This window comes from Lithobates pipiens, unplaced genomic scaffold (assembly GCF_037356315.1).
Source record: "Lithobates pipiens isolate NorthernLeopardFrog02 unplaced genomic scaffold, aLitPip1_a1.2 Scaffold_18, whole genome shotgun sequence".
NCBI lineage: Eukaryota > Metazoa > Chordata > Amphibia > Anura > Ranidae > Lithobates > Lithobates pipiens.
In genome coordinates this window covers 356,275,902-356,299,260 of record NW_027507758.1, presented here as the reverse complement: position 1 = coordinate 356,299,260, position 23,359 = coordinate 356,275,902, and the positions used below count along the sequence as shown (strand labels likewise).

The 23,359-nt window shown below is 39.3% G+C and overlaps 1 protein-coding gene across 3 annotated transcripts in view; it reads right to left on the bottom strand.

Annotated features, from left to right (window-relative positions):
* FGF12 (fibroblast growth factor 12) overlaps window positions 1-23,359 on the bottom strand; it is a 619,715-nt gene that overhangs the window by 376,517 nt on the left and 219,839 nt on the right. The window contains exon 1 of one of the 3 annotated variants that reach the window (XM_077487532.1): window positions 20,224-20,568. The exons of the other annotated variants lie outside the window; for them this stretch is intronic. Coding sequence (XP_077343658.1) covers window positions 20,224-20,314 — 91 coding nt within the window. The 5' untranslated portion in view covers window positions 20,315-20,568. Of the gene's footprint in view, window positions 1-20,223; window positions 20,569-23,359 lie in introns of those variants that run through there. 3 annotated transcript variants of the gene reach the window in all.

The window sequence follows — 23,359 nt, the reverse complement described above, 5'->3', positions numbered from 1 at the left end:
GAGGTGAATACAGCTTCAACCTATTTACTAAGCTAAGTGAACATTCACTTTTCAAGTAACTATACAGTATACTTTCTGCAGTGAACTGTCTCTATTAATTTAGTTAATCAATCTGAATACACAGATGGCTATGTGATTCTCTGAAATACAGCCCTGAAAATAAAATTTTGTGAGGTAATCAATCAATTTACTGATGTAATCAATCATCAAATCCACCATCATCACAAATTATTGATGTGGCACTTTAACATCTTGTCTATAATTATTGACAACAAAACCGTGGATTTTTGTTCGAAGGATGTTGGCTCAAACGTGTCTTGCATACACACGGTCACACAAATGTTGGCCAGAAAATTCAAAACGTGAGAACGTGGTGATGTACAACACGTATGACGAGCTGAGAAAAAAGAAGTTCAATAGCCAGAGCACATCCTTCTGCTTGATTCCGAGCATGCGTGAACTTTTTTGCGACAGACTTGTCTACATACGATCGGACAAGTTTTGTTGGCGGAAAATTTAAGAACCTGTTATCAAACATTTGCTGGAAATTCCGCCAACAAATTTTCAATGGAGCATATACACGGCTGGACTTTCCGACAACAAGCTTGCATTGAACATTTCCTGTCGGAAAATCCGACCGTGTGTACGCGGCATAAGTCCCTCCAGAAGCAGAAGGAAAAATGGATGGGGCAAAATATCATCAAATTCTTTTAGGAAAACTTGTTGCCCTCTGCCAGAAAGTTGTCAATGTGAAGAACATTTACCTTCCAACATGGCAGTGGGGTTTATTTACTAAAGCTATAGAGGGCAAAATTAATCAGCTTCTAACCTCAGCTTGCTTACTTAAGCTTTAGCAATAAAACCTGGAAGCCGGTTGGTTTTTCTGCAGAATTATGACTAACTTTGCCCTCTCTAGCTTTAGTAAATAAACCCCAATGACCCAAAGCACACAGCAAAAATGACCACACAGTGGTTGAAGAAGGAAAAAGATGAATGTCCTTGCATGGCCTAGTCAGAGCCCAGACTTAAAGTGGTTGAAAACCCTCCCCCACAACATGTCCCATGCAAATCAGCATAAAAGACCCTAATGAACACTGCTTGTAGATATCTCCTTACTTGCTTAGTATTGTTGTAATCCTTTTTGTTCTTTAGAATGAAGTCACTGAGCATGCCCAGATCTCCCCTGATTTACGGCACACTCTCTATGTGCGTAGCTATCTGTTATCAGGACTTCCTACGGCACAACACTGAACTCCCAGGAGACTTCAAAATCACTCAGAGATTCCTCCTACACCCCATACGATCATGTGACCTCACATGCAGTGTAAACTTGGCCATTACTGCAGTCTTATCAGCTGAAGCTGATAAGACCGACAAAGGGAAACATTAGACATCAGCACAAGTAAATTCTATGAAATACAACAAGTCAGCTATGAACAGGGAAGCAGGGTTGCCATAGAAATGTTGGATTGAGAAGGAGGCTTGGTTAACAGTACAGGAAGTGCCCAATGTAAGGGCAGAAATACACTCCACTGTGGACTCAGAAAACAATACTTAAGATGGTGCTGCCTAACCCTTGGAAACAAGTTTTTTAAAGTTTCTTTAACCTCCCTGGCGGTATGATTCAGTCTGGTTTTAGGTGCTGAAAGCGGTACAATTATTTTGCATGGAAATTTGGCGTTTTATATTGTAGTCCTGTAATTCTTATGAATAACTCTCTTAAATCTGTTCAAACCAGAGTCTAGTAGACATCCCGGGTATGATAAAGTTTATTATATAATAAATAATAATAAAAATTATTCAATAATGTAATCAAATCCTAAAACACTGAAAAAGGGACACTTTCTGGTTGCTATGGAAAATCTCCAAATTCCAGCCATAAAAAACAGTATTTATAATATAAAAGTGCATGCAGGGCACTGCATAGACCACTAGGGACAAAGGGGGTGTGTAATTTTTTAATACAGTACTGTAATCTGTAAGATTACAGTACTGTGTGTGTGTTTTGTGTCTTTTTACTTTTCTGAATTTGCCGCCGTTCTCCGCTCCCGTGCACCGTAACGTCGCAGGAAACGGAGCTCGGCGGCATTTGGCACTGTGAATCGAGCGGAGGACGGCTTGATCACACAGCGCAGAAGACATCGCTGGATCCAGGGGACAAGGTAAGTAACTCTCCCTGTGTCCTCCCCTGCATCCAGCGATGCGATCCCGAGTCTGGCTCGGGGTTACCGCTCCTGTTAGTAAAATCCCAAACCGAGCCAGACTCGGGATTACCGCCAGGGAGGTTAAACAGTAAGTAATATGCAATTTGGGCTGGATTACAGTGGCTATAGTCTGATAATGACTTATTATAATGGACTAAATGAAGAGAAGCATCAAAGTGGGACAGTTTACTTCCTCTTTAAACCCCATTGAAAAATCTGTGGAATAACCTAAAGACTGCAGTACACAAATGGTCACCATCAATGATAGCTTGAGCATTTCTGCAAAGAAGAGTGGGCAAATATTGTCTGAATATGCATCAAAGTTAGTTGAGACATATCCCAACAGACTAAATACTCTAATTAAAGCAAAAGGTGGTTCAACAAAATACTGACATAAGGGGGTGATCCTTTTTCCAATTCAGTGATTCTATTTTTTTAATTTTTAAAATCTGTCTGTTTTCATTTCAGGCTGCAAAGCAACAAAATGTGATTTTTTTAAAGGCGGGTGATTCTTTTCTATGCACATTGCATCTATCAGACACAACCTTTTAAGGGGGGCAATTCTTTTCTATACCCATTGTATTCATCATACACAACATTCTTGTGCTTATTAACCCCTGAACCATATTAGACAGGTATAAACCTGTCATGTTTCACATAAAAGGAATGCCCGACCCCTGTATTTGTATACAAGAAGGAGAATAATGAATTACATCCCAAGCTCGGCCCCTTTTAATTGAAAAGGAAAGACCTTCTGTGGACGGCTTGTGAATAATTTATTTCTCTGGAGACCAGGCTGAAGTAAGAAAACAAGTGTTACCATGACAACCTGTTGTATCTACAGTATCCCTGAGGTTCCCTCTTTACTAAGGTATGACTCACACAGCTGACATAGTAGAACAGAATCCGCTTATTCACAGAGCTATTATAGCAAAGCTCTGCAGCACTGCCAAGATGTTTTAATAGAAACATAAAATCTGACAGCTGATAAGAATAACCTGGCCCACCTTGTCTGCGCCTTACACCATATGGGATCATTATGAAAATGTTACATGAATGGCACTGTACAGTACATTGGGAATCTATTAAAGGTCTCATGGTAGGGCAGTCATTTGGGATGCAATACAATGAGCATTGCATTTGGACCTTCTTACAAACCACTTTAACTATTTTAAATTGCAGAAATCACCATTGAGGAATTGAGAACTTATTTTTATTTATTTTTTTGCTGATGAACCTTGACACATCGTCAATTAGAGACAATTCTGGAGAGTATATTGAGGAATCTTTAAAATGGCACAGTTTTCCATGAATAGCATTCCTTTTTTTCTTTTGAGGCTGTATTTGTATTGTAAAGCAAACAAATCATTGCATTGAAAGGTCAGTCTGCCCAGCTTTGGCAGATGCTATAGACAGCAGATGATTCACATAGATTTCAACAGATAATGGGCCAATCCACAGTTAAATTTTTTATTTAAACGGAAAACTGATCCCCACTAAGAATACACACAGATAAGCCATGACTTCATGACCACCCACCTATTATTGATTAGGTCCCCCTTTTTGCAGCAATGGGTGCCATTATACCTCTGAAGGTATGCTGTGGTATCTGCCACCAACAGTGGAACTTCCGTTTTTCCACCTCCTACCCCCTTCGGTGACCCATTTGACACCTTACAGGGGGGGATGGGTACCTGTTTTTGACAGGTATCGTTTGCCACTTCTGGGAGAAGTTCAGCCCCCTCCTCCTTCCTCCGACGCCAGACCAATTAGGAAGCGCAGCACGCTTCGCACATGTGCGCGCAGTAAGGAACTGGCTATGAAGCCGAAAGGCTTCACTGCCGTGTTCCTTTACCAGGAATGGCAACGGCTGCACCCAGCAGCTTATCCGAAGATCGGCTGGGGTGCCGACATCACAGGCTCCCTGGACAGGTAAGTGTCCATATATTAAAAGTCAGCAGCCACAGTATTTGTAGCTGCTGACTTTTATTTTTTTCTTGGGGGGGGGCTGGACCTCCTCTTTAACCGCTTAACCCCCTAGGTGGACGTCATATTACAACCTAGACTTTAATCATCATGTCAGGCATCATTCAGATATTGTTTGTTTGCCGTAAATTCCCTCACATATGAAAACAATCACAGCGGCTTGATTGCTTTTACAGGCAGTGGGAGGAGAGAATAAGTTCACCTTTTTGAAAAAAAATAATAAATTCACATCTTTTTCTACAAAAAAATGTGCATTTTTTTTTTCAGAGAAACCTTCATAGTATTGCACCCATGATCAGTGTATCATGGGTGCAATGTCAGGCTCCTGCAGACACTGCCTAAAGCTCTCTGCCCATACCTCTATATGGGCAGACCGTTCCTGATTTGTAGGTAGTGTGAATGGACTAGGAGCGTGCTGATCATTGATACTAAAAGTCTGTCTTTTATGATTGCAGATGGGACTTGTAGTTTATTCATTAATAAATTTTCTTAACGCGACAGTGGGTGCGGGAAGAGGATCACCTGCTTGTTGTCACAATGAGGAATGAGTTTGGCCGGTGCAGGGAGCAGGTCTGGAGTATATTACAAGTTATCTCTATGAGTCCCTGCAAATACGTCCTTTCGGATAAGACACGTGTAAGGCCACATTTTTGCAATGAAGACATCATGCCGCCAGGGTGGCTGACCGAGGTTTCTGACATGCTGTATATTGCTTGACTTTGATTTACTTGCCTAAATTAATCAATGTTTTAAAAAGGTATTACACTATGGAAGATTGTTCTTCCTCTTTTTATGATATGGTTAACTGTTTGGCTACCTGGGTGCCTGTGATGTGATCCAATTGGAGCCAAACACATAGATAATAAGCTGATCCATGAGTGTGAGCATCCACCATCCATCCATATGGGGGTCTGGGATTTCTCCCTTAATCTTTTAGACCCCTATCTGGTCAGTAGTATTGATGTACGTATTGATCTGGTGGTTGGTGCTGTGGTGGTTTACTGAAGATAATTTTGCTGCACACTATTCAGCTTCCATATTCAGTTTGGTGGAGTGTTTGGTCATTGTACTTTCTGTATGAAAAACGCCATTTATTGGAGTTTATTTTTGATTATTCTGTGTAACACACTCTATGTGGGGGAAAGTATCTTTTATTGAATTTTGCCACTTTTATGTATATATTGTATGTATATTTGCACTTTTAGGTATTGTGATTATTTATTAATGTTGGATGTATGAATGTTTTTCACTATATATTTATCTTGATTGCTATTTATTTATTCATATATTTTGTGCAATACAGCGCTACACTTTTTAGTTATTTGTTTTTGTTTTTTACAGGTTGGTGTATAATTGGTGCAATCAGCCTTTTAATTGCACTTGGAGTGCAGGATATTTTTTGGATTTTTATATGCTACATTATATACCCTAAATATGGGTGTAACTTGTAAGATGTTCCAAAAGGTTAAGCTATCCTTTATAAGTCCTGTAAATTGCAAGGTCAGACCCACAAGGATCGGACTTGTTTTTCCAGAACATCCCACAGATCCACAATTGGATTGTGATCTGGAGGATTTGGAGGCCAGGTCAACACCTGGAACTCATTGTTGTGCTCCTCAAACCATTCTTGAACCATTTTTCCAGTGTAGCAGGGTGCATTATCCCGCTGAAAGAGACCACTGCCAGTAGGGAATAATGTTTCCATGAAGGGGTGTACTCGGTCAGTAACAATGTTTAGGTAGGTGGTACTTGTCAAAGTAACAGCCATATAAATGGCAGAACCCAAGGTTTTCTCAGATTCTCCCAATCTCTGTGCCCATCTGATGCCCACCTGTGCCATCTTTTCTCAAGGCCCAGGTAAGCAACGCACATGCACTTTGCCATCCACATGATTTAAAAGTCTGAGTCTTCAGACCAGGCAACCTTCTTCCATTGCTCCATTGTCAAATTCTAATGCTTACATGCCCATTATAGGGGGTTTTGGCTGTGGACACGGGTCACCATGGGCACCCTGTCTGGCCTGCGGCTACATAGCCCCATACAAAACAAACTGCAATACCCATTTTCTTTTCTTTTAATACATCAACTTAAGGGATACTATGTTTGTTTGCTGCTTAATATATCCCACCCACTTCTCAAATGCCACTGTAATGAGATAATCAATGTTATTCACTTAAGTTTTGGTGTGCGCCCGTCTCTTGACAGGTTTGCAGTTGTGCCATGTTCTTTCCATTTGGTTATGATAGATTTGATGGAGCTCCTAGGGATCATCAAAGATTTTGATATTTTTTTGGAACCTACCTCTGACTTGTACTTCTCAACAACATTGTGCCTTACTTGTTTGGAGAATTCCTTGGTCTACATGGCAGTGTTTGGTTAGTGGTGCCTCTTGCTTAGGTGTTGCAGCCTCTGGGGCCTTTCAAAAAGATGTGTATATGTAATGACAGATCACGTGACACTTAGCTTGCACATAGGTGGACATCATTTCACTAATTATGTGACCTTTGATGGTAATTGGTTGCATCAGAGCTTTTTATGGGCTTCATAACAAAGGAGGTGAATACATACGCACATGCCAATTATCCGTTTTTTATTTCTGAAAAATAGTTTTATGTATATATTTTTTCTAATTTTACTTCACCAACTTAGACTATTGTGTTCTGATCCATCACATATAATTCAGTAAAAAAAAAACATTGAACTAAAGGCTATAATGTAACAAAATAGGTAAAAAGCCAAGGGGGGTGAATACATTTGCAAGGCACTGTATGTAAAACTTTTATCCCCAATGGAACAAAACTGTTGCTGTAGCCGCCTATCAAGTGTGAGCTGGAACTTGACTTAATTTCTGTAGTGTATCTAAATCTAGGACATCTTACAGTACCTTCCCCCCAGACTAATAATGCTGCTGTCCAAAGGTGTCTCTGTTGCTCCTTCATCCAGACTGTAGGCAATATAATACAGAAAGTGTGTTACTGGCCATATCATCAGCTGAATCAGATGGAAAAAAAGCCTAAAAAATAAAATGAATGCAGCCACCACATCTAAGGATTAGTAAACTGCAATATATTCCAATTTTGTTTTTTTATGTTTAATACCGCTTTCAATTTGTATTACTTAAAGAAGAAGTACGGTAGAGAATGTTAAGGTCCACTCGGTTTTTTTACTAGGAAATTTCACCCTTACTTTCTCTGCAGTTGACAACAAAGAAATTGCTGATCTTTCTTAACTTGACTTATATTTTAAAACAATTAGATTACTAAGAACAAAAAAGTTAGCCCAATCTTTTTCATATTGTGAAAGATAATGTTACGCAGAGTAAATTGATACCCAACATGTCACGCTTCAAATTTGCGCCCGCTCGTGGAATGGCGACAAACTTTTATCCTTAAAAATCCTCGTAGGCGACATTAAAAAAATTCTACCGGTTGCATGTTTTGCATGACAGAGGAGGTCTGGAATTATTGCTCTCGCTCTACCGATCGCGGCAATACCTCACATGTGTACTTTGAAAATGTTGTGTATTCTTAGAATGATTTGCAAATTGTTTTGCAAGGTATGTCAGATTTTTTTAAATGTGAAAAATTAATAAAAACAATTTAAAAACATGTGTGGTTTGAACACCGTTTTCATATGCAAGTGCTACTAATGTAAGCGTCCGCGTTCGCATGTAAGCTTGGCGGGATGGGGCGTGTTTTAAAAAAAAAATATTTTACCTTTTATTTTTTATTTTTACACTGTTTTAAAGAAAAATTGTGTCACTTTTATTCCTAGTGCAAGGAATGTAAACATCCCTTGTAATAGAAAAAAGCATGAGAGGACCTCTTAAATACGATATCTAGGGTCAAAAAGACCTCAGATCTCATATTTGGACTTAAATGGAAAAAAAAAAAAAAAAAAAAAGTTTGTCATTTTGAAAAAATTACATACAAAAATGTGCCTTTAAGAAGTATGGGTAGAAGTGATGTTTTGACTTCGCTTCCGCCCTGCTATGGTATGGAGACGTGTGGGGGTCTTCTTCCCCTCACTCGTCTCCATACCTAGCAAAGAGACAGACGCGATCGCCTCTGCCGCTGCCGACGGCTCTGGCAAGTGGTGGAGGGCACCGGATCACAGCAGGAGGAGGGGCCCCCTCTCCCGCCACTGATAAAAGTGATCTCGTGGTTAATCCAAGAGACCACTTTTACCTTGTAGCTGACCACCGGCTGAACACGGGGATACCAGTGTTATGGCAGCTAGCCGCTGCCATAACAACGATATCTGTCTCCAAATTAGGGACATACAATGGCGTGCGGCGGTCGGCAAGTGGTTGTGACGTTTGTTGCTTATAAGGTAAAATCAGTATATATTTTTTAAGAAGACACTCTGGAGAATAAAATGGCGGTCGTTGCAATGTTTTATGTCACATGGTATTTGCGCAGCAGTCTTTCAAATGCAATTTTTTCGAAAAAAATACATTTCACTGAACTAAAAAAAAAAAACTAAACGGTAAAGTTAGCCCAATTTTTTTTATATTTTGAAAGATGGTTTTACACCAAGTACATAGATACCTAACATGTTATGCTTCAAAATTGCACATACTCGTGGAATGACGACAAACTACAGTAATTAAAAATCTCCATAGGTAATGCTTTTTAACTGTCACCTGTTTAGAGTTACAGAGGAAGTCTTTTACTAGAATTATTGCTCTCACTCTAACAATTGTGGTGATACCTCAGATGTGTGATTTGAACACTGTTTACATTTGTGGGAGCAACTTATGTATGTGTTTCCTTTGACGTGCGAGCACGCGGGGATAGGGCACTTTAAAAAAATAAAAATTCTTATCTTTTTTTTACACTGTCCCTTTAAAAAAAATAAAAAATCTGATCACTTTTATTGCTGTCAAAAGTTATGTAAGCATCCCTTGTGACAGTAATAGGCAGTGACAGCTACTCTTTATGGAGGGATCTGGGCTGCTGATTAAACTGGAAGTGACGTTGCTTCCAGTTTACTACATCGGAGACCCAATCAAAGTCAATTCCAGCTTTGTGGGATTGGAGACCCAGGTGAAGCAACGGAAGGGGGGGGGGGGGGTGATTTCACGGGAAGTGGTTGAAGGGTATCTAAAAAGCCAGAACTTTTTTTTTTTGAGATGTAATCTGTTTATAATGAGAATTCCCTTCCTAAATCTCATGCCCAGTTTCCAATGTTTTCAAATGGGTGGAAGGCACAGGTGAACTGCCCAGCCCAGCTGCCGGGAGCATGTAAAAAATCTGCTGTGACATTCCCTCCCCTTCCCCTCCTATATACCTTTTATGTTCTTCCCTTACTATATAATACTTACTATAAACATACTTTAGAAGTTATGGTCAAAACTTTAAAATCATATATTTTCTTTTAGACATATTTATATTTTCTTGGGATTAAAATGTTTAAAACTCAGCTATAAGAATGTTTTCAAATTCTAAAATATATAAGGCCATTTATTGTCATTCCCACGAGAATATCTTGAAATTCTTCTTTGCTTTGTATCATCCGTACTTCAATATGTCTACTTTTTATTTCTGGTATCACATAATTTGTCTTATATTCTGTACATGTAATTTATTTTAACATAAAATAAAAAATTCTGAACGAGAAAAAAATCTGCTGTGACTGCACTAGGCTGGACAATGCACCGAGTGGTATCAACATTTAGGGCAGTATGTACCCAGGGACAAATGCCCAGAACACAAGACGTCTGCTTTATGAGCATTTGTACAAGGGCATGAAATAAAACTGCTTAAAGTATAACTAAAGGCAAAACTTTTTTTAGTTTTGGATAGAGTGGAAATGGATTAGAACCACTGTCAGTTTTTTTTTGCTGTCTGGGTCCCCTATTGAAGAGATTCACTCTGCTTATTTGTTCTGTTTACCATTATCATTGAACGTGTAAGTAAAAGAAAATCCCAAATTTTGGGCTGTCCCCAGAAAAGTAATAACGTGGAAATATTCCAATGGGGACACTAGTTCTAGTGACCTGGGGGTCCCCAAGGAATTCCCATAATTTACAGGGATTTCCTCTAATTTCCTGTTTGGTTATAGGACAGGAAATTAAGGGAAATCTCTACAATAGGATGCAGGTGGCAAAAAAAAATTTGATAGCAGTTATAACCCTCCGTTACTCTATCCAAAATGGTAAAAAAAGCTTTGCCTATAGTTCTACTTGAAGACAGTCCAAAACTAGAAGACCTCTGACATGGGCTGGTTTGCTTCAGCCAGTAAATAGAAGTCTTTTTTACTTTTTTGATAAAGTTGGAAAATCCCTTTAAATAAAAAAAAAAATGGAACAAGACTGCTTGGATCCAGAGTTCCAACTGTATGTACAGAAATTTTCTACACAAAAAAATGTGCAACCATATATGAAAGACCCATTCACTGGGTACTAAAATGTGATCAACCTAGAACTAGATAGCAAACCTGTCACATTTAGTTATAATATTCAGTTATAATTCTGCACTACCACCTGAACAGTTATTCAAACTTTCCCTTACTGTTCATTGGGAAAAATATCAAGAGTTTATAGTGAAGCCCTATTCCTGCAACCTCCAAGCAATAAACAAATACGAGGAAACGTATAATTATATTATATTTATCAAGAACAACAAAAAATAATAATAACAACAACAACACATATAATAATAATAAAAACAATAATAATAATAACAAAAACAATAATAATATTATTATTAGTGGTAGTAGTAGTAATATTCTGTTCAGTAATAATATGATATTGATAAGTTTATTTTCCTATCAAAAAACAAAAAAATGGCTATCCAGGGGAATAGGATCCTTAACTTCACAAATGATTTATTGTAGATGACCAATACTTTCATGAAGTGCATATAAAAAAACAAATTGAGATTAAAGTATGTGGAACTGTACATAAAGCAACTCTCTGCACACCCGATTGAAAAAAAGATTACCGCATATCTGTGCATTTATATTGAGTCACTTAACAGGTGTTGGATTTCGTTATATACTTGATGGTGTTATGAAGATCTACATTATTTTATGACGTTTTGAACTATATGAAGTGCCATGAAAGTGAGATGCATCAACTACAGACCTGGTATGCGACATAAGCCAATTACAGTTTATTTCCTTTAAAGAGGAAGTAAACCCTGATGGGTTTACTTCCTCTTTGTCTCCCTGAAAAGGTAAAGCATAATGGGCTACTATGCATCACATAGTAGCCCATTATGTGTCACTGACCTGACACAGGAGCCAGCGATGTCACCGCTGTCCCCTGTAGTATGGAGTGTCCATCTTCTTCCAGGTATTCGTGCTACGGCCACTCACATCGCCGGAGCAGCGATGACGTCACTCCCACACATGCACATGGGAACATGCCCACCTGCGCACCGCTGTCTACGGTGCATGCGCCGTGTAGGTTTAGGAGATATTTCTTGGACCTTCAGGTAAGCCTTAATCTAGGCTTACCTGTAGGTCAAAGTGGTTTGTAAGGGTTTACAACCACTTTAATACTCTATGCAACAACCTATATGTGCAAATTGCTTGGGTTAAAGATACAGTGGGGTCGATGTACTAAAACGAAGGCTCTCAGACTCTGCTGCAGCTGTACATGGTAGCCAATCAGTTTCTAACATCAGCTTGTTCAATTAAGCTTTGGCAATAAAACCTGGAAGCTGATTGATTTCTTTGCAGAGTTGCACCAGATTTTGCACACTCCAGCTTTAGTAAATAACCCCCAGTAGGTTTACTTATCAATTCTGGCTTGCAAAGACTGACACAGCATATTTGTGGCACTACTACTGACATGTGAGAGAGATATCCGTTGCTATTTCTTGGATGGTGGTGACTTACGTGCAACAACAAGTTGCTTGTTTGCTTGTAAACCACATAAAGATTTTTGCTTCTGAGAAGAGATGGGCTCAAGCGTGTTCGGGATCTTAGTCCCAACCCACCTGCCTGATCCCACCTGGAAGCCGGAACTGCACATCGCTAATCACAGGCAACAAGACATTTGTTTGTAGCTGCACAGACCATGTAGACTATGAAGGTGCAGAAAACTCATTTAGCGTTCTTAGCTAAAATAAGAATTCCAATTAGTAATATAACCTGCTAACATTGATCCAAAACTGAAATGTATCAGAGTGTCTGAGTTTACCCCATATATTCTACACTGCTGCCAGTAGCATGGTGGGGAGGTCTCTTCCCAAACTGTGTATTACTGTGACAACCAGACTCCTGCTGTAAGCTGGTCTTTTTGAATCTGCTCTCTAAATTGCATTTTCTATACATCACAAAACGAATGAAAAACCATATAACTGTAAATTACTGCTAGGATATGCTTCACTAATTTCTTTTTGCAGCAGTTACCTGCATTTCCAGCAACATGTCTAAAACCAGTAAATGTTTACCACTAAATAATCAAACTTAACACAAATTCTAATTCTAATTACTGTAACGACAGCCCCCTTGTTTTCTCAAATTGAGCTTTTCTGTATCTGTAGTGAACGTTCACATAGCAGGTCAGTTTCAAAATAGTTTTTTTGCTCGACCAGTTTCAGAAAAGCATTAACTCAATTCCCAGCATTAAAGAAGAACTCCAGGATTGAAGCACAATTTAAAAAAAAGTGCTGGTTTCAGGATGTAAGCCACATCTACTTCACCAATAAGAGGCAACATGGCATGTCCTGAATCCTTTGGCTCCTCCCACTAGTAGTACAGGGTGCCCCCCGGGCAGTTCCCTAGAGGACTAAGCAACGGATTCCTTAACCCCAGGCTGGTCACATTTTTCCTTGTTTGCTATCCACCACTTTGTGGGAGATGTATTACACCTCTAGTTTTATTCTGTTTGCATTTTTGGCTGTTAATCCTATCCCGTGCATTTTTATGTTATTTTTTCATATCTTGCCATGGTTTACTAACCTGTCTGTTGTAATTTTGACTCATTTATATTAATAAACAATTTGAACAAGTAAAATGTGCTGGTTATGTCAAACAAGTTGTATACCCCCTTGTGGACTTATTTCTTTTATTTACTATATACATTTTTACTATAGCTATTGCTATATTTCTAGCACTCCAACACTGGACCTTTGGGTTCCTGAAATAGCAGCTGCAGAGTTGTTTTGTAGCCGCTCTGCCCACCCCTCCTCTCCTCTTGCCCAACCATGAAAGACTTTGTAATATGTGAACCTATTTACAAAATACTAAGCCTTCTTGGAATGGGCAGAGGAGAGGGGGGTCAGGCAGTCACACAATAGCTACATCTCTCCGGTCAGAGCGCTGGGAGTATAGCGATAGCTGTACTTCCAGGGCTCAGTAAATATTTAATTGGTAAATAAAAGAGATGGCAATACACCTCACTGGAGTTAATCCCTTATAAAACAACACATTTTTAAAAGTGGATGTGTTCTTTGCTCCATGTGGAACCTGGCTGAATATAGAAAATTGCTGTTTGCTTCATGTGGAACCTGGCTGAATAAGACAATGGTCTAGCTACTCCATATGGAATCTGACTAAAGAAATAAATAAATAATAATCTTATCCAATCAACATATATGCAATTAACAAGGCATAGTATGCAAAACTGTAGTCAGGAGACGCAGCTTAGGAATTAGGATTACCATGTATAACTTGTCCAGCTACAAATTAGGCCAGTGAGTAGGGTAAAGCAACAGCGCCTGCTTCTAGGTTAGCATCCAGTAATATAACCTTCCCTGCTGCATATCACTGAGCATCAGTTGTGGCCTAACATTGAGAAACATATTATACTGCTATTGATGGGCCTTCAGTGGTGATGGTCATTTCAACGGTCTTTTACCATAAGATACCTTGTATCTGCGTAGGAGGAACTATACTGCCCTCAGTGACGACACCCTTTTTTAAGGCGTGGCCACTAGTGTTTTGCTTATTGTAATAAAAAATGAATACTTAAAAAGGAGAAGTATAGCCAATGCTTTTTTTGGCTATCCTATGGATCACAGGAGTGCAGTTTGTTCTGTTCTCCTGTGACCTGTTTCCAGCCGACAACAGGCTGATGTCATCAGCAGTCCATAAGGTCGGGATCTACTCAGATGCCTGAACCATCATCTGACCCAGCCTCTCAGCAATCGGCTGAGAGCCTAAGCCAGCTGACCCCACCACCTCCACAGATCAGCACTCCAGTGAGCGTTGGAGGGGCAGAGCAGAGAGACGGTGACTGAGTGATCAGCGATGTTTGATCACTCAGTTTTCAGGCTTACAGCCAGTGGAGGACAGATGCAATATCGGACAGATGCTGCATTCACCTAGGTGAATAGACTTTTTTTTTTTTAAACCCATACTTCTCTTTTAAATGCACTGCTGGTGAGAGAATGCTGTCTGCTTCCCTTTATATGTGACTTTTTCACTGTACAGACTACTAAATAAGATAAAGGAGAGATTGCTACATGTCTCCTAAACTACAAAGAGCCTTCTGACTCCTCTCAACATCTCCTGCACTTCTTTATCCTCTATAGTTCTTGTGATAAATTTTGCTGCAAATGCCCAGAGGAAAAAAGTTATCACCATCTGTACAGTCTGAGGATTGGTGCTGCCCCATCTAACCCTTCTGCCCTAGGCATTGGCCAACCAGTGTTTTTTTTTGGGCAAAAGCAGTTATGCAAGACTCATCAAACTGATTGCAAACTGATGCCATCAAAAAGTCTAAAGCCCAGTGAAACAGGCCATAAAGTTGAACACACAATCTTTCTTTATACCTTTGTAGAGTACAGACACTGGTACAACAAGCCTGTTAAATATTAATGTGAATTCTAAAAATTACAAATAAAACAGAAGGGTAGATGTGTTGCACATAAAAATAAATTTGATTTTTTTTTCAAATAAAACAAGTAATCATTTGATTGCTGGAACTCCACTTAATAATAATAAAATAGTAATAACATAGTCCTGTGGAGTTCCATTTTGGGTACCTCTAGCAGCCAACCAAAAAGCCACATAGAAGATTACCCAAACTGAAGTGGGCATCTGCAACAAAACAGCTACATGTTTAGGTTATTCATAATATAATCTGTATGCATTTTCTTTCTGCATGCCATTCTCTATATGTGTAGAAATATGTTACAAAATGCTTGTTAAGATGACAGCTCTTCTTCTGTACACCTGGCTGTATGTGGATTTGTGATTTGGCTTAAGCAGAAAACAAAAGAGCATCAAATCAACGCCATTCTTGCACAAAACAATGTAATGATCAGTACTGTCGCTTTAATCACCATCTCGAAAACACAGAGCGTGTCTGGTAACAGAAACCGGTAACAGAACACCAGCAACATGAAGCAGAACATCTGCTAAATTCTTTATAAAATACGGTTATCAAATTTGTACTGGATATTTCCTCTTCTGAAATTTCCTATCATCCCTCTGGAAAGCACAAGCACATTATTTCCTCTCCTGATTCAATTGTGAATGAGCCATTAGCTTCTACAGATGTTTATCTAATGCTCCTGTATGCTTTTCACTGAATTCATCTGGAAGTGGACTTCAGTATCTTCAACAGGTCACAGCCAAATCTATTATCAAGAAAGGGTTTGCATTCTCTATATTTAGTATCCTTATAAGAGCTTTTTTTTTCTGACTTTTTAGGACAGCCAAGCTAATGCAATTAAGGCAAAACTGAAGCTAAAGTCAAAGCATGGCCACAGGGAGATTTATTTCAGACGTTGCTTCGCCAGAAGTCTCAGCTAGAATGAAGAATAACTCACTTCCTATAAAACAGGACTAAACTTAGCTTTATTGGGATCTGTGTTTATTTTAGAAGGTTTACCAATTTTCCTTAGCTTGATTTTTTTTTTTTTTTTTTACTATGTTGAGCCTATCAGCAGCAATAGGGATAATAAAAGCAATGTCAAGAAGTGAAAACCTATAAGTAGAAGTCTTTTGTTCATTTTATAGCTTGACACTAATGTGACACAACAGCAGTTCACTGCTCAAGGCCAATCATACTTTTATTTTGTCAGAAGTGAAGGGAAGTTATTGTTCTGGTGAATATTGAGCATTGAAATAACGCTGCAATTCTGCTTTCTACTAGAGCGGCTAAAGGTACTGAAGTCAAACAAATAATATACTCTTCAAGACTTCAAACAGATACCACAATAATGCATCCTACATGACATTATAAAGTTTAAAGTAGAACTAAATGGGTGAAAAGATAGATAAATAGAGAACAGGGTCAACATATAAATGGAGCAGTTGAAAAGACAAACAAGTGATACTAAGTTCACTTCAAAGACATGTTCAATTTTTTTTTTTTAATTTACATTTGTCAGCCTGGTCCAGTTTTTACAAAAATTCAATTTTGTTAAAATGGAACAGAACCTTTACATGCAAGCAGAAGAAAAAAAAAGAAAGGCACAAGGAATACCTTCTTTACCTTCTAATTGTTCCCTTGTGCTGTAGGCAAAACATATATACTAAGCCAAATGGCACAAAAACACAAGCACTTCCTTAAAATGAAGGCATATGGAAGCATCCATTGGCATTGGTGCTGCCGTTACCATTTTCATGCATTACTTTAGCCAGCCCCCTTGACTGTAAAAGCCAAGGATATACAAAAGCAGTACCTGCATGTGCTACCCACAATGCTCTTGTTGAACTAGATAGCCAATTAATGTTAATATATTTAAAAAAAATACTTTTACTAGATCAAAAAACAAAACAAAAAAGAACAGCCCAAATGGAAACAGTAGACACATTACTACATGGTGTGATAGCTTTAAGTCAGCCAAGCCTGTTGTTAACACCTTCCCCGCCCAGCCTATATTAGATTGGCGGCTTTACTGTTCTGACTGCAGGTCATATGACATCCTTCAGAATGAACCAATTGTGCATGCCCCCAGGGGCGATCATTGGTGCGGTGTGTCCCTCAAGCACATCACATCTCCAATCATAGTAAAGATCCTATGATGTAGGCTCTTTACCATGTGATCAGCTGTGTTCAATCGGCATTCTTCTCTTCATGCTGACAGCGCGTGAGGATTGGAGAGCCAATAAGCATCTTTTCTCAGTGATGCCTGTTATTGCCCATAATTGCCTCCTATCAGTGCCCATCAGTGCTGCATATTAGTGCCTCCTCAACAGTGCAGACTCATCAGCACACATTCGTGGAGAAAAATTACTTATTTACAAAATTTTATAACAAACTAAGAAAAAACTTTTTTTCGTTTGTTTAACAAAAAATAAAAACCCAGTGATGATTAAATAGCACAAAAAAAAACTCTGTTTCAAAAAAATGGTAAAAATGTAGTTTGATTGCAGTGTTGCATGACTGTGCAATTGTCATTCAAAGTTTGACAACTCTGAAAGCTGAAAATTAGCCTGGGTAGGATGGGGGTAAAAGTGCCCTGTATTGAAGTGGTTAAACTACCTCAAGTCCACAGCTTGTACCATTATTTTAGTTTTCCTAGTGATTCCCTTGAAGCTTGGGTAACTAAACTGAATCAGACCACTGTTTAAAACAGATCACCTGGTCAGAATGCTTATGAGTCACTCTTTCCCACTAACAAGTTATAAAAGGCAGAGAAAATCCCAAATCTGATGAACTGGGATTCAGCCAGGATGTCTGGGAACCAAATCACGTGTCTGAATTTCAAGAGTAGAGTAGAGGTTCAAAAGTTCTCCTATCTGTACTTCTCAGTCACTGATCTTGACATTTACACAGGCTTACCAAGCACATAGCCACTAAAACCAAACAAATGACACAATAAAAAAAAATTAAAATAAAAAAATATATATATATATATATATATATATATATATATATATATATATATACACATACATGCACGGTATATACCTCTGCATTCCAGCTAAGATGTGAAACTAAAACTGTCATATTCACAAAAAGTTATGCCGCGTACACACGACCGGACTTTCCGGCAGGAATAATTTCATCGGATATTGCGATCATGTGTGGGCTTCATCTGACTTTTTTTTTCAAAAATTCTGACAGACCTAGAAATAGAACATGCTTTAAATCTTTCTGAATAAATCAATTCCTATAGGGAAAACCGTTCGTCTGTATGCTGTTCCGATGGACCAAAAACGACGCAAGGGCAGCTATTGGCTACTGGCTATTGAACTTCCTTTTTCTAGTCCCGACATACCTGTTGTACGTCACTGCGTTCTAAACGAACAGACTTTGGTTTGATCGTGCGTAGGCAAGTGCGTTTCAGTGGAACTCTGTCGGAAAGACAGTCAGAGTTTATTCTGACAGAAAAAGCGGTTGTGTGTATGTGGCATTAAAAGAACAAGCTACACAACTTAAGTAGATGATATTGATGTCACTTCTAACAGCTTCAAGCCAAAAAAAAGGACAACTATAACATTATGGTGTAATACAAAATGATAAGTCATTTGAATCTGCCAAGTTGCAAGGCTTTTCAGAGCTCTCTAGTTAATGTACAAATTACATTTATTTTTGACAAAAGCAGTCAAGGGATAATCACTACACAGAATGAATGTAAAGTCTAAGCTAACTTTAATTGCATCATCACCTTGATTTTTGAGAAAATCTCATATAGGATAATCACTGCGCAAAAGATGAATACAATAAAGTCTATGCTAACTTTAAGTTTATCATCACCTTCATTTTTAACAAAGGCTCATATATAATAGTCATTGCACTGAAGAAGAATATAAAGTCTAGGCTAACTTTTAGTGTAGCATCGCCTTCATTTTTGCAAAAGCTCATAAAGGATAGTCATTGCACCGAAGATGAATAAAGTCTAAGCTAACCGTTAGTGTATCATCACAATTATATCTGACAAAAGTTCATACGGGATAGTCACAGCAAAGAAGATAAATACAAAGTCTAGGCTAACCCTTTAGTGTATCATCACCTTGATTTTTGACAAAAGCTCATATAGGATAATCATAGCACTGGAGATAAATGTAAAGGCTAGGCTAACCTATAGTGTATCAGCACATTTATATCTGACAAAAGTTTATACGGGATAGTCACAACACAGAAGAGGAACATAAAGTCTAGGCTAACCCTTTAGTGTATCATCACCTTGATTTTTGACAAAAGCTCATATAATATTTATAGTCACTGCAGAGAATATGAATATAAAGTCTGCTAACTTTTATTGTATGATTGCCAAAAGCTCATATAGGCTAGTCATTGCACCGAAGATGAATATAAAGTCGAGGGTGTAGACCAGCCTTTCTCAACCTTTTCAACACAGAGGAACCCTTGAAATAGTTCTCTGGTCTCAGGGGAACCCCTGCTAAAAAAAATCAATTTACCACTCATGATATATTAGTGTGATGGTCAGGGGAAAGAATGGTCCTTACACTTGTGGTCATTGGGAAGAATTACCTCCTTACAGATAGCTAAAAAGATCAATGGTGTGAGTGGGAACTTATCTGAGAGGCAGAAATTGCCCAATGCTGAAGAAACCCCTAGCAACCTCTGGAGGAACATTAGGGTTCCACGGAACCCTGGTTGAGAATCACTGGTCTAGGTATCATCACCTTTATTTTTGACAAAAGCTCATATAGGATAATCACAGCACAGAATATAAATAAAAAGTCTACGCTAACTTTAGGCACATCGGTGGAAGCTGAAAGGGACTAGAGTAGATCAGTTGATCTGTCCATGGTGCTGAAACTTCCTTTAGCATCAATACAGCATCGCTCACTTCCAAAAAAGTTTCTTACGTATCACAAAAAAACACAAATTCATAGTTAAAATGTAACAATGGGGTTTAATGTGATGACTTCACTAGGACCTCACCTACAAGGGAGATTAATTAGCATTGACTGGACTGGAAGAAAAAACCCACACCCACTGTATCCATGCTTAGTAACTATGTAAGCGTAGATGAGGCAGTACCAGCAGGCCTTTCACTAATGGATGAAAAAAACCACTGAAGAAGAAGCGAACCGCAATGTATTCTCTTAAGGGCTGATTATTCAGTCAGTGAGAAGCCTGCGTTAAGAGAGGGAGAGAGGGAGAGATGCAGTACGAGTGAGTGAGACGGACTTTAGCATTTCAACTCACCACTTGAATTCTTGCTCTGTTTCAGACGCTTTCCACATAGACACTGCAGCATATGCACTCCTTTCTTCAGGAAATGCCCAAGAATCTTCATTGATTTACTTTTTTCTGATTCCTCGACAGATTCACAATGTGAAAGAGTCAGCAGCTCATCATCCTGTGCTTTGATTTCTCAGTCGAGGCATTGACTGGGCTTTGGTTGACAAGTAGCATTCGCGATCAGAGGATTAGAAAACTGTTCAAACGTGACATGTTGGGACTTTTCAATGAAGGCAGTTTGCCAAAAGGGGTAGAGCCTGGGAGATCTTTGTGAGGACGTCAGATAGAAAACACTGAGGCTCTTCCTAGCCCTGCCTCCTTCAACAAAGGATGAGGCTTTCAGCAACAGCAGCCACTGCACACACAGACCAGGCTGGAGCTGATAGGAGGAGGAATCCGAGCACAGGCAAATGAACGTAGTGAGACAAGCTACCGGTAGTTGGCCACACAAGTTAAATATTTGAAATTACATCTCTTCTTCATGTACATAATCTATTCCATTGCTTTTTTTTTTTTATGCCGTCACATATCCTTTTATGTTTCACTGCATGTAATTTCATACAAACATTGATTGTAAAGAGTCTGCTTTGTAAAAAGTGATTTTAAAGTGAGAACTGGATCAAGATGGGTCTCATTCTGTTATGTGTAATGTTATAAATTGCTTGTGGAATAATAAAAAAGAAAAAAAAATATTGATTCCACTGTCCTCACCAATCCTTCTTATAAAGGTGCAAAAAATGAATGAAGTGGCACACTCCTTTTACATCTTACAAAATCTCAGTCCTTAAACTGAAACCACTAATTCACATAATCAATAATAAAAAATAAAAAATTCAACAAATTCCATTATCAATTAGTTGGTCAGGTGATTAGTTGGTCTGCATAAAAAAATGCATTATTTGATTACATGTTAGCAATCATAGTGTGCCACACATACAGCTCAGTACATGTTTACACATGTCAGTATATACAGTGCAGCACACATACATTACATGTTCATACGTGTTAGTATATACAGTGCAGCACACATACATTACATGTTCATACCTGTCATTATACATAGTGCGCCACACATACATTAAATGTTCATACATGTCAGTATACACAGTGCACCCCACATACAGCTTAGTACATGTTCATACATGTCAGTATACACAGTGCAGCACACATACAGCTCAGTACATGGTTCATACATGCTCTGTCCCATACACACGGTCAGACATTCTGACCACAAAATCCGTCTGATTTTTTCCGACAGATTTTGTCTGAAACTAGTCTTGCATACACATGTCCGCACAAAGTTGTCAGAAAATCCGATCATTCAGAACAAGGTGACAAAACATACGACGGGACTACGTAAAAGCCAGTAGCCAATAGCTTTCGTCTCCAATTTTTTTCTGAGCATGCGTGGCACTTTTTGCATCGGAATTCTCTACACACAATTGGAAAAAGTCCAATCGGATTTTGTTGTTGGAAAATTTTAAATCCAGCTCTCAAAGTCTGACAGAAAAAGTCAGATAGAGCCCACACATGGTCGGATTTTCCGACAACATAATCTCATCGGACTTATTACATCGGAATTTCTGACCGTGTGTATAGGGCATAAGTATACAGAGTTCTGCACACATACAGCTCAGTACACGGTTCATACATGTTATTATACAGAGTTCTGCACACATACAGCTTTAGTACACCTTCCATATATGTCAGTATATACAGTGCAGCCCACATACAATTCAGCACACATCCATACATGTCAATAAGTGCCTGAGAATGTGTGAGAAACAATGCCTCATGGGTCATGTAATGCTGGCAGCAGAAGGAAGTGATGTAAAGGCGCTGTGCAGGGAATTATCTGAACACAGTGAAGTTTGTGGCTGGTAAACTGGAGGTAAATTAAAGTCATAGTAAACATTTTTTTTTCTTTTCTTTAAAATAACAAACATGTTTTAATTACCTGCTCAGTGCAATGGTTTTGCACAGAGCAGCCCCGAACCTTCTTTTCTCAGGCCCCTATCAGTGCTCCTATCCCCCCATAGCAAGCCGCTTGCTTTGGGGGCACTCGTGTGGGCTTGCACCCAAGCTGGCCCTGTGAACCCACTCCCTTCTCACTGGCTGTAAAAGGCAACAGTAGGAGCCAATGCCTCTAAGCCAATGAGGAGTGAGAAAGCCAAGAGAGCCTTGGCACTCGTGTACATCGCTGTATCGAGATGGAGCTCAGGTAAGTATATGTTGGGGGGTGGGTGGCAGCTGCACTCAGGTTTTTTTTACCTTCATGCAATAAAAAAACCTTCTGCCTTTCCAACCACTTTATGACATTACAGTTAGACCCCTTTCACACTGAGCTGCTACCGGCATCAGCGGTAAAGTGGTGCTATTTTTAGCGCCGTTTTACTGTCATTTTAGCAGCGCTATTCGGCCGCTAGCGGGGAAGTTTTAACCCTCTGCTAGCGGCCGAAAAGGGGTTAAATCTGTCAGCAAAATGCCGCTGGAGCAGCGTTTTCACAGTGGTGTCGCAGCGCTGCCCCATTGATTTCAATGGGGAGCAGAAGTGGAGGAGTGGTGAGTTCACCGCTCCTTCACCGCTCCAAAGAAGCTGCTGGCAGGACTCTTTCTGAAGCCCTGCCAGCGCACCACTCCATGTGAAAGCCCGAGCCCCCCCTTTGCAGCTATAACAGCTTCAACTTTTCTGGAAATGTTGCCCGCAAGATTTATGAGTGTGTCTATAAAATGTTTGACCATTCTTCCAAAAGAACATTTATAAGGTCAGGCATTGATGTTGGGTGAGAAGGCCTGGCTCACAGTCTCCACTCTAATTGATCCCAAAGATGTTTTTTCAGGATGGGGTCAGGACTCTGTGCAGGCCAGTCAAGTTCCTCCACCCTAAACTCGCTCATCTATGTCTTTATGGACCTTGCTTTGTGCACTGGTACGCATTCATGTTGGAACAGGAAGGGGCCATCTTCAAACGGGTCCCACAAAGTTGGGAGCATGAAATTGTCCAAAATGCCTCGGTATGCTGACGCCTTAAGAGTTTCCTTCACTGGAACTAAGGGGCCAAGCCCAACCCCTGAAAAACAACCCCACACTATAATCCCCC